General features: G+C 37.7%; 2 protein-coding genes across 6 annotated transcripts in view; one reads left to right on the top strand and one right to left on the bottom strand.

Moving 5' to 3' along the window:
* Positions 1–8,011, top strand: LOC149679749 (uncharacterized). Of its 5 annotated transcripts, none has more exons than XM_089835566.1 (6): positions 1–115; positions 1,280–1,523; positions 2,078–2,207; positions 2,337–2,465; positions 3,883–4,015; positions 4,523–8,011. In XM_089835566.1, the coding sequence occupies exons 2-6, from the start codon at positions 1,301–1,303 to the stop codon at positions 5,213–5,215; spliced, it is 1,308 nt and encodes a 435-aa protein (XP_089691692.1). In that variant the 5' UTR covers positions 1–115; positions 1,280–1,300; the 3' UTR covers positions 5,216–8,011. The 5 variants fall into 5 exon arrangements, with proteins under 5 accessions (XP_089691692.1, XP_089691695.1, XP_089691697.1 ...); XM_089835569.1 differs by having other exon boundaries at positions 3,904–4,015; XM_089835568.1 differs by lacking the exon at positions 1–115 and adding an exon at positions 376–394.
* The window catches only part of Prp31 (pre-mRNA processing factor 31), a 27,837-nt gene continuing 23,564 nt past the window's right edge, over positions 7,986–12,258 (bottom strand). The window contains exons 2-5 of the mRNA XM_089835565.1: positions 11,321–11,648; positions 9,959–10,491; positions 8,965–9,255; positions 7,986–8,414 (exon numbers count right to left, since the gene is read on the bottom strand). Of these exons, the coding sequence (XP_089691691.1) occupies positions 8,085–8,414; positions 8,965–9,255; positions 9,959–10,491; positions 11,321–11,627 (1,461 nt within the window). The 5' untranslated portion in view covers positions 11,628–11,648 and the 3' untranslated portion in view covers positions 7,986–8,084. The remainder of the gene's footprint in view (positions 8,415–8,964; positions 9,256–9,958; positions 10,492–11,320; positions 11,649–12,258) is intronic.

The following is a 12,258-nucleotide window of genomic DNA, read 5'->3' on the forward strand; positions in this document are numbered from 1 at the left end:
CTATTTCTAATAAGAGGTTGCAATCTATGTCTACATTTTTTCCCTAATCTATTCAGTTTAAAGTTCACTGGTTAAGAAAACTCAACGGAAAATAAGTTTTAATGGGAAATTAGTGGTAAGTTCTTTGATATTTAGTTATTAAAATTAGGCTTAAGTATTGATTTTAGGTATGATTTTAAGCCTAGTTCGTTTTAAATTTAATTTGACGTTAAAATAACGACTTTAAGTACACCTTAAGGCGCATAAACAAGTACTTTAAGTTAAGCCTAATTACAAAATGGCGGCGGAAGCCAAGTTGACGCGTATGTACCCAATACCCAACCCATGTGTTAAGCCTTGGTTAGTTAGTTTAAGCAAAAAATGTCGCCGGATTGTCGACGCACGTTTGAAAGGCGTTTATATTCAAAGAGATCATAATCTACATCAGATAGACGCTTATTGTAATTGTCTTAATCGATTTTATTCGCTTAATCAGGTAGAGATTTCGTACATTAATAGCCAAAATATGAGCAATGTCATAGGAATCTCTACGCTTTTGCGTTGAATCATTGTATCCAATGGTTACAAGAGCTTTGTGCGAAAATAAAGAGTTGATAATCAAGAGTATGACCATTTTCTTGGAAGGTTAAAATTTATTACTATGGTATTTGATAACTCTGCATTGATACCAAAGACCAAACCGGAAACTTCGGACTAGACAAATAGCAACAAATTAACGGTTCGAATAAGCAAACTATATTGATTGAACATAGTATAGGTTTAAACCCTTGTTACACCCAAGATGGGTTCTTCTAAAGGTAAAAGGCTTAAGTATGGCTCCTCCTCAAAATGGCGGAGAACTTTCCTAGAGGCTAGTGGGAAAGACGCCATATTGGGTAAGCGGGGACTACTGGCGAAGATCTTCACCCCCAAAATATAAGGATAGGACAATGGGGTAAGACTTAAGAATGGCTCTCCCTTTCCCTCAAAATGGTGGAGAACTTTACAGGGAATTCTAGGGAAGGGACCATATTGTATAACCCCTTCGGCCGCTCCCCGCGAAAATTGTCGATAATTGAACATACTCCGGTTTATCGACTGAACATTCGTTAAAAAGGAACTAACGCAACTGTCATCCGATAAGTTGTAAACTACGCAAAGATTAGGGCACTTATCTTCAGTATTTTAAACAAAAGTTGCGTATCTTTCCCAGTAGAACGCATTTCAACTTATTATTCAGTCCCAACGAAATCATTTTCTTCTTCATATCATTTTAATTTAATTTATTTATTAAAATCAGGTTTAAACCTAAACCAGAATCATGGTTAAAGTTACGGTACTGCTGTTAGTCAGTTTATTAGCCATTGGGTATGGTTACCCTCTACAAAAACAATTCGAATACATAAGACGATTGGTTCGACGCGATGTCATGAACACTTGGACGCTGGACGATTACCCTAATCCTAGAGACCAGTTCCTGTTATGTGGAAGGGAAAACCCATCGTACATTTGCGACCCCAACAAAATTTTGAAACCAGCTGAAGGTAATTTAAGTAGTAGTAATTTAAAATTAGTTAAGATACCCGGCGTGGCACGCGGTTGCTTTAAGGGCCTTTAAACCGGAAGTGTATCTTGTCTATGTAGACACTAAACACTATATAGTCTATGGGCCCATGAAGTACTATGAGATATACAGGGTGTTTCTTTAAGGATAGGTCAGAAATTAAGGGGTATGTTTTTTTGGGCGATTTTGAGTCGAGAACTTGTGTAACTTCTATGCATTGCATCTTGAAGTAATGAACACCGTTTTCAAGTTCTGTTTTTGGAGTGTTTTATAAATGATCCCTAAAATTAACATAAGAAACTGAAAGATAATGCCAAGTTAATTAAGGGGTCATCCCTAAAACGCTCCAAACATAACTTGAAAACGGTAACGCGTATGGCAAAATTAGTCATAGAAGTTAACATTTTCGACTCAAAATTTATTTCCCATAGATCCCCCCTCTTCATTTATGACAGTCTTATCAGAAACACCCTGCATATAAGAAAACTTTATTAATTATATTATTAACGTATTCATTCTTTCTTTCTTCAACAGCTGATAATTTGGAGTTCCGAATTTCGAGAATTAAAAACGAAACTAAATGCGTTTGTCAAGAATGTCCCGATCCTAATTCAGGAATTTCAGTGGGAGTGGCCATTATGAAAAATATGTATCACGATTATCAGTAAGTTAGAAGCTATTTATACATGATTTTCATTTCAGTCTTATTTCAATCCCCTTTGCATGAAAGTTGCTAGTAAATTATTTAATTAACAAGTCTAAGGAAATAGGTTTTGCTTTGGTCTATTTGTAGAACATGGGGTAACACCATAAGTACTTCCTCTTTATCCACTTACGGTAGCGCACTTTGGTCTACAGCTAAGACGTTAGGGAATCAAATTGGTCTAAATTTAGATGATTTTGTCCCAAATTTAGACGATAGGTAAGATCAGGGAAACAGATTTGAAGCGGCACATTGAAACCTTCTCCCCCTTCTGAACTGTGTAAGGATGATACTTCGACAAATGGTTGGGTACTCTAGTAAGCCATAATGACGTAAATAAACTCCTAAAACCATGAATACATACAGCTACTGGGAATCATTGTGAAGTCATTTTTCGCAAGATATCTAGGCGCGTTTTGTGGGAGGAGCTAAGGATTAATCATTATGTATAACGAATTTTACCTCGTGAATAATAAAACCTATCTCGCTGCGCGTTGCACTTTGCGCTCGCACGCCTAACCACGCTCTGCTACCAAAAAACAGTTAGAAAGACGTAAGAATTAATAGACGTGACGTGGATAGTAACTTCTCAAGCCCGGTATACCCACAGACCCCGCATAGAAAAAAACATGGGTGATATAGGGGGAGCAATTATTCCAATTAGCTGTATGTATTCCTGGTATCATCGCGTGATTATAAGAAATTCCATGTGTCGCTTGTATGTTCCCTGATAGAAAAGCCCAAGTCAAAATTTCAATTTGTATTACTTGTATTTTGGACTATGTAAACCAATTTGGCTACTTTTTCCAGTTTTGACGAAATTTAGTCAATTTTAAAGAGTATTTGTGATGATTGAAGTTGTTTGACAACGTTATGAATAGATGGACAATGGAAAAGAATTCTTGGCCCCCAGCACTAACATATTAACACATATTCACTACAATTAACCTATTTATAACTTAAGTTTCATAAGATTAGCTTTAACATAACTAACATAATAACGGATTGTTGTTATATTATTTATGTCATAAGTTTATAAGATATGTTCCATAAGTAAGTATGACACTACCTATACTATTCGTAATGCTAGAGATCTACAGCTGGAGAACGACAAGCGAGAATTGAAGTACTACACTCGGTTAATTTTGCAGTTCATCTTCCTATTTAGTCTGTATTACTAAGCCGTTGACAGCAGCGCCTCACCAGGCGACTTCGCTTTACCTCGAATCTATGACCTTGTTCAATCACTTCAAAATTACAAGCTCCAGTTTGTATCCAGTGACAAACTTATGGGGAACATATCTTATGAACTTATGTTATGTCTATAACAGGAAATTAGAGAGGTTGCACTAAAACCGGAAATGATTATTCCCTCACTAGCCTAGCTCTTTGTTCGCCGCCATTTTGGTGGAAAGGGGGGGGGAGACATATTAAGCCACACGCTCTGTTCTCTAGTTCTTGTGCAATAAACAAGCCCCTCCCATATTACAAAATATCATCGCATTCGCTTACCTGTGTCACGCCAAAAATTTCCTGTTTTAATTAACTTATTAAGGCACTATATTTCAGTTGAAAGATATTTAATCTAGTTCAAACAACCCGTCCCTCCTATTGCTCCCAATTCTCAAAATTATAGGCCAACTTTATCAAATTCTAGCGAAGATCTATCGCAACGAGCCGAGGCCTTCGCTAAAGGACTGATGAAACAATGGAACCTAGGAAAGTGCGATGACTCCATTATAGTCTTACTGGCGACCGAAAATCACCAAGTAGGTTTTGGTAACAAGTTTCCTTGCTTACACAGGGTGTTTCTGATAATGATAAGTCTACCGCAAATCAACGGTAGGGTATCTTCTTTGGGTCAAAGAACAAGGGTCTACAACATTTAAAGCAACAGGCGGCACCATTATCACCCCTAGCATTCTGGCTAATTTTCTGGACACGAGTTTTATCTTGCCAATGCAGGAACCAGTCAGACCTAGTGCATTAGATCCGATTGGTTCCTGCCTTTGCCTAAAGTAGCCTTTACCAAGCTTAGCCACTGTTTAGTAGAATAGTCATCTTTAAGGGGCACCAACGGAGCCACCCTTTGTTTAAATTACGGGCCCGTATCCCTTGTTTTATTGCCCAATCGCTGTTTTGAGCCCATGTATCCGTCACTAATAGTTGTAGATCATGGAGTTCTTTGATGACACTTGACCCCAACAACACACCGACCTTTGATTTACGCCAGACTTATGAACAATGTCATCAACTTACGAATGACAATTTTTCAGTCATTCATCGTTAGCGGCGACCGCGTCAAAAACGTCATATCCGATTCAACCATCAACGCCATCTTCGAAGACATTAGAATACACTTCGAAGGCAACGAATACTACCAAGGTTTGGAATCCCTGATCGAATCAATTTACGACAGATCCCGAGGACCTTTACGCAGTCCCCAACAACCTGCTGACGAAACCACAAACACCGGAAGTGTAGGCTTAACAATCGGCTTAGTCGTTGGGTTCCTAGCCTTGGCGGTACTCTTTGCCGCCGGTGTCATAATGGTGCGAAAACGTCAACAAAATCAAGGAGATAAATTCACCTACGATAGCCACAAAACCGGTGGTAAACGCGAACCAACTTCTAAGGGTAACATCGTCAAGGTACCCGTTGTATTCCCGGATGCAGTTTACCAACCATGCAGTATCGAAGACCCAGCTGGTAACAAACGTGGCAATGGTAGCGACGAAGAAATAAATTTCACCGAACGTACAACCGCAACGGCTCAAACGCCGTTAAGGGATGGACCGGATGTACATAATGGACGCATGCGTCATGAACTAAGTAGGGTTGATGAAGAAGATAGTAAAGATATCCTCGAAGACATCGATGTTGATGACCCGGAAGAAAAAATTGTTTTTGCGCAAACGCACGCCCCTAAAAAGCCGCAACGTACGAATGATTCGGGTCATAATGCGTAAATTTAAACATTTTTCAGCTTTGTTTTAAATATAACGATTTAATTTAACCATTTGTTAAATAAAATGGTTAAATTTAAGTTCATTTAAATCTTATTTTCAAGTGTGTTTCGTTTATTATTTTTATTATTATTTTTTGCATCGCCATGACTCGATCTCATATTTCTGTTTTCCTTACTTTAAGTTAGCGATTAAGTATTTTTCAGGAAATGATAGAGGTGATGCAGGAAATACTTACCTGTGTACTTATGAATAATCTAGGTCACGTGGGGCGGGTACTTAATAGACTCTCACTCATTTGACGTCGAATGAAGCTAAAAGCTAGTACATCCAGCGAAAAGGGTTCTATTGAACTGAAACCCGAGCATCGAGACTAACAATGGAGCGACCATGCAGATTTTCGAATCCCCGCTGGGGCAAACGTTGGAAAGGTTCTTAGCAAAATTCGGCAGGAAATTTTTTAATAGGATTTCTATTGTTCATCTTCAGTTCACTAGAACCGCCACAATGCAAGGCTTTCAGTTAGCTAAGAACCCTTCCAACTTTTGCCCCAGCGGGGATTCGAAAATCGGCACGGTCCCTACATTGTTAGTCTTGGGTACAGCTAAAATCCTCAGACATTTTAGGGGTTCCATGTTCATTTTGGGGCCTTCAATGATAACTTGCACATCTATGATATCATAAGTACCATGGGTAATTATAGTACTTATGATGATATAAGTACACCATCGTTTCACAAACATTCTCCGTGTCACCTCTACAATTTTCCGATTTAAATTTTATAACCATTAAAGCCACTTTTCAGAAAAATCATATTTGTAATTTCCTTGGCAATTAAATAAATTATGATTTATTAATTTTCAATGAGGAAAACTAAAATTTGAGATAATCACGCTTAAATTAAATTTAAAATCCCGAAGGAAGGAAGGAGTGTCGATTTAATGAAAAATTTAACGAGTTTTAATAATTAAAACTTAATTTAAAAATACTTTTCGCGCTTTATTCTCCCTATAACTCTCTTTTAAGGTTTCATCTTCAAGTCATTTAATTTCACATCCTTTTTGTTTAATTTCAAATGATTAAGTTTGTAATTTAAAACTTAATTAGAGTTGAAACTTCTAAACTAGCTATAATTATATTTCTTCAACAAGTTTAAAATTTTTGTTAAAAATTTTAAACTAAGAGATGGGTGCCAGCTAGTCAAGAAAATGTTTATTTCGTAGATAGCATAACGTAATTTTAGCGACAGTTTCTAAATTTGGCCTAAAATAGGTCTAAAATTAAAGTAGATAAAATAGACTTACTTACTTGATCATCTAATTAATTATGATTAATTTTGTTTCACCAATAAAGTGCCATAAATGTTTGAAAATGGAATCAATAGAACGTAATGTAAAAACTTTTAGACTAAAAATAGACCAAATTGTAAACATAACGAAAAAAAAGGTCAAAATAGTCTAAAATTTAAGTAAATAAAATAGATTTAATTAACCTGTACCAATAAAACTATTGGACCTCTAATAGAACCTTATGTAAAAGCTATTAGACTAAAAATAGACGAATTTGTAAGCATAACGAAAAATGTCTAAATTTGAATCAATTAGATCATATCATTCATCATATGATAACAAGTCATAAAATCTGGTTATATAGACGTTTTTCATCCATACACGACGTGACAATAACCTTATTGGGCCTGATTTTAATGCCGTTCTTCCTTAGTAGCCAAAATTGGCCTAAAAACTGGCCTATTCTACACCAGTAACCAAATTTTACTAAAACAAAAAGGCCTATTTTAAGCCAGTAACCAAAATTGACCTAAAATAAACTGGCCTATTTACACCAGTAACAAAAATTGGACCAAAATAAACTTACCTATTTTACACTAGTAACAAAAATTGGACCAAAATAAACTTACCTATTTTACACTAGTAACAAAAATTGGACCAAAATAAACTTACCTATTTTACACTAGTAACAAAAATCGGCCTAAAATAAACTTACCTATTTTACACTAGTAACAAAAATTGGACCAAAATAAACTTACCTATTTTACACTAGTAACCAAAATCGGCCTAAAATAAACTTACCTATTTTACACTAGTAACCAAAATTCACCTAAAATAAACTGGCATATTTTACACCAGTAACAAAAATTGGCCTAAAATAAACTTACCTATTTTACACCATTCACGAAAATTGGCCAATTAATTTCAACCAGCAACCAAAATTGACCCAATTAAACTGGCCTATTTTTATACCAGTATGAAAAATTGGTCTAAAAACTGGCCTATTTTAAGCCAGTAACCAAAATTGACCTAAAATAAACTGGCCTATTTACACCAGTAACCAGAATTGGCTAAAATAAACTGGCCTATTTTACACCAGTAACAAAAATTGGACTAAAATAAACTTACCTATTTTACACTAGTAACCAAAATTGGCTAAAATAAACTGGCCTATTTTACACCAGTAACAAAAATTGGCATAAAATAAAACTGGCCTATTTTACACCAGTAACCAGAATTGGCCTAAAATATACTTACCTATTTTACACTAATAACAAAAATTGGCCTATTAATTTCAACCAGCAACCATAATTGACCTAATTAAACTGGCCTATTTTTATACCAGTATGAAGAATTGGTCTAAAAACTGGCCTACTTTTATACCAGTAACCAAAATTGGCCTAAAATCATCCCAAACATAAGTGTATCCCGAAATTTGTACAATTATTTGTATTCACGTCAAAACGTACATACATACAAATAAATAAATAAATACTAATTTTCAAATTTAATTAATCACGAATTAAGAGAATTAATTACATTTTTTAAGGGTCGAGAAAATTGAGCAACATACCTGGTTACACTCAGTTATTACTTTGAACTTTGAAAAAACCTCCGGTATTGGAAAAATACTTGGCATTATCGGTTCCCTTCTTTTCGGCAGCGTGGGGATTAACAATTTCCAAACCTTGCAAGGGCGTAAACGCGACGCTAGACGCGGTACCGGAAACTTGACGTCGGACAGTGGTACTTCCGCCATAAACTTGTTGTTTTTGTAAATTCCTTTGTAGCGTCTTTGAAATTCTAACTTTGGTTTTTTCGTCTATTTGAGGGGCTCTAATACGACCGGTTCCCGATTTACCAACTTGTCCCATACTGAAACCTAAGTCATCTTGGTACGCGTCTTCCTCAATCTAAAGAACGTTAGAGATGGGAATCCATGATACGTTAGTATTTATACATATCCATGGTTATTCCGTATATTTCAACCACTGACACTAATGGTTCACTAATTCTTATAAACGCTATATAGTATCTATCAGCAAGAAGCGATATCTAGTTTATTAGGGAGAAGGTACAAATTCGTGCCACATTTCCAGCTTTATCTCCAGTCCAAACGTATAGTAGGTCCGGAGTTAATCCCCGCCGCCTCTAAATTACAACCAGCCAGCATCTCATTGGTTCTTGAAAACTCACGTCAGCGCGACGCGAATGACGAAAATTACAGTCATATTTTTCGACTGAGGAGAGGCAGCGAAATAGCCCGGCCTCCTTTTACGCCCCCCCCCTTGTATTTGAAAGGGGGACTGGGACTATGGCGCGCGAATACTTAGGCATCTTATACCTTCTCCCTGATAAACTAGATATCGCTTCTTGATAGTGATTTACAGCGGGATTGTCACGGGGTTATCAGCCGGGGGGGGGGGGCTTTGTTTAGCGAAGAAGAAAGTTACGGTTTCTTACCTCTCCAAAAGTCATCCTATTGGCTTGACGTCTTAATTCAGTGACGGCGAATCGTTCCTTCATTTTGCGAACCCTTTTACCACCGCGTTTTTTCTTGGCTTGATCTATGGGTGCCGGTAAGGGTTTGACCTGTTTAACCGGGGGTGGTTCTTGAAGTTTGTCCAACTTGCGTTCAACTTCCTCTCGTAAACTATGACCCGTGTTTCCATTGGATGACTGGTGAAAACTGTCAACACGCGCAGCTAACGTACATTTGGCGGCAACTAATCTCGCGGCTTTCCTCCTCAAATCCTTAACAAGTTAAAAAGAAAGAACGAAGTACTCTATAATGTGATCCAAAAAGGGTGGTCCGGAGCAAAGTACAATGGGTTCTATCAGAAGTATATAATACTTCCCTTCGAGAGAAGTGTACTAGCACAAAGCGGAGGGGTAATTGTAACATGATTCTTTTCAACATCATTCCCTTAACATTTGGAGTGCACAAGGTTATGTACTAAACCAAATCATGCAAACGCCATGTAAATAGTTCCCCCTCATCATTACTCTATTAGCACTGCTTAACTATTTGCCAAGGCGCGTGCATGCACGCGCTTGTGGTCATTTTTGTCCCATGCACGTCAAGACAATCAAGGTTTGTGGATTAATTGATTGCTAAATGGGGATTTAGTAAATACCAAACAGTTAAAGAATTCACCCTAGCACGGTGCGATGCCCATCTTAAATTAAGTTTGATGAGCGGGAGAGCAAACTAACAAAAAGGGCCCCCTCGCCTGGGGAAGAATCGTGTTACTTAACTAAAGTATTAAGAAGATACAGAGTATCACGCTTCTACTATTATCCCCTTCCCTTCTGGTTCTATGAACGATTTTGAGTCAAAAATGTAACTTCTAATAATGTTTTGCCACAATGTACGCAGTAAAAAGTTAAGTTATGATAAGATTGTTTAGGCCTATACATTTGCTATTATCCCTTTCAAAATTTGGGTTCAACTTACCGACGGCGTATTTTGAACTATATCCGAATAATATATGAAGCCAGTATGGGGCAAGATGGCGGAAGTCGAAAATCCACTCAAGGTTTTCTTCTGCGACCCCAAAACCAATATATTACAAGCGGGCATCTTGGACAAGTTGGTCAAACCACCAGCAACACCCATTAACTTCGCGGCGATGGAAGCACCGACAATAGCTGATAAATTTGGCGCGATGTAAGACATTCGGGATTCGACGTAAGTGTATATTTGCATTTTGAAATTGTTGAGTTCAACGGCCATGTCGCAAGATTCCGAAACAGTTTTTAATTCTTCGTCAGTTAGTAATTGTCCTTGGGTTGTTGAAGCGGTAACGCTTACGACCATAATTGTGGCAGGTGTTAGCATTTGTAGTAAAATTTCGTTATTTTTGGCTTTATCCAAGTCATTTCCAAGTTCCCTAACTGTTGACACGTATTCCATGGCGCCAGGAACTAATGATTCCAACTCCGGAAAACGTTTGGAGTATTTGTCACGACAAAATTTGTGAATTATGTCTGAAAATATTTTGTCGTTGATTTGCGAGAGATAAGGGGATGTCCTTTGAGTATGCTATAGTCCTATTTGCTCCCCATCCAACCACACTAAAAACTTAGGGCTACGACAAACAAGGGCCGAGTAATACAGCAAAATGTTCAAAAACATGCCCCCTCCATAGGAATAGCATTACACCCAACTTTAGAGGCTCATTACTCTGGTTCTACTAGAGATACGGGATGCCCTTTGAGTATGTTATAGTCCTATTTGCCCCTCCCCCCCTCCAACCATACTCTAGGAAAAGCATTACACGCAACTTTGGAGGTTCATAACTCTGGTTCTACTAGAGATACGGGGATGCCCTTTGAGTATGTTATAGTCCTATTTGCCCCCCCCCTCCAACCATACTGAAGGAAAAGCATTACACGCAACTTTGGAGGTTAATAACTCTGGTTCTACTAGAGATACGGGGATGCCCTTTGAGTATGTTATAGTCCTATTTGCCCCCCATCCAACCATACTAAAAACCTAGGGCTACGACAAACAGGGGCCGAGTAATTAAGTAAAGTAACCAACACTTTGCCGCCAGCGTAACGAAACCCTCAACTACACTTCAAAGTTTGCGTAAACAAAACTCTTCACTACATTTCACAGTCTGCGCAATCGAATTCTCAACTAAACTGTGCAGTTCGCCCAAAAACAAAACCCTCATCAAAATAGTCGAATATGCTTAAAATTTTGGCCTAAAACAAAAGCCACGACAATCCATCATAACTGCACAAAAACCCTTCATTATTATTTCCCAATTACGCCGAGATCACTTACCCTTAATGGGCACTTAGTACTTACTTATTTCATTATCAATTTCCACTGCAAAATTATTTGCTTCGACAATGAGTTGATACTCGGGATCGGATTCGACAGGTCCGAAAAGATCCATTCGATCATTCTCAATTCTTTTGGCTATTTCTTTCATAACATGTTTAAGTTGTTCACTATCCCTTAGTTTAGCGATGGACCTGACCGATTTGGCGCTGGTATCAACTTCCATGGCGATGTCCTCAACATCTTCAATTTCATCTTCTTGAAGAAGCTGTTCCTCTTCAGCTTCTCCAGCATCTTCCAAATCAGCCAAAAGTTCATCGGCCAAAGACATGATTTGTGTTTAACGTAAAACCTGAAAATCATTATCTATGGTTCAGAACTAAACCGTTACGGACGGAGTTAAATTCGCGTACATTAGTCCTAAAATATTAAACTTGTACCCATAATTATTACGTCATAAAGAACCAATCACTTAGGAGTAAAATAGTAAATACAAAGCTACTTGTCCAAATTGTTTATGGGCAAATCGGAGTAGGTCAATTTGACATTTCATGGTAGCGTAAGTTCATAAGATATGTTCCTTAAATAAGTTTGTCACTGGTTACAAACTGGAGCTTGTCACGATGTGACGTAGGTCATAGATTCGAAGCGACAGACGCGTGGTGAGGCGCTGTTAAAGGCTTAGTAATGCAAAATTAACCACCAAGTGTAGGACTTCAATTCTCGCTTGTCGTTCTCGAACTATCTCGAGCTGTAAGTCTCTAGCATTACTTATGGAACAAGTCTTATAAACTTATGATGGTAATAGCAGGAATCATAGTGTCCCCATATATCTAACCCATGCTAATTTCTATGCGAGTTTTGTGGGCCAGGCCTGAGTACTTTACGTCATATGCCTCATAATTCTCACGTCTCTTATGTCTTAACTACGATTACGTTGATATGTACAGGGAAACAGCAAA

This window comes from Phalangium opilio, unplaced genomic scaffold (genome assembly GCF_054372755.1).
Source record: "Phalangium opilio isolate 3A_F unplaced genomic scaffold, DU_Popi_V2 ptg000041l_1, whole genome shotgun sequence".
NCBI lineage: Eukaryota > Metazoa > Arthropoda > Arachnida > Opiliones > Phalangiidae > Phalangium > Phalangium opilio.

Bases quoted from the DNA above. Each gene is read 5' to 3' on its own strand.
- LOC149679749 (XM_089835566.1), top strand. From the start codon at position 1,301: ATGGTTAAAGTTACGGTACTGCTGTTAGTCAGTTTATTAGCCATTGGG. The intron at 2,208-2,336 runs GTAAGTTAGAAG...GTCTATTTGTAG, and splicing joins AATATGTATCACGATTATCA to AACATGGGGTAACACCATAA. The intron at 4,016-4,522 runs GTAGGTTTTGGT...ACAATTTTTCAG, and splicing joins TGGCGACCGAAAATCACCAA to TCATTCATCGTTAGCGGCGA.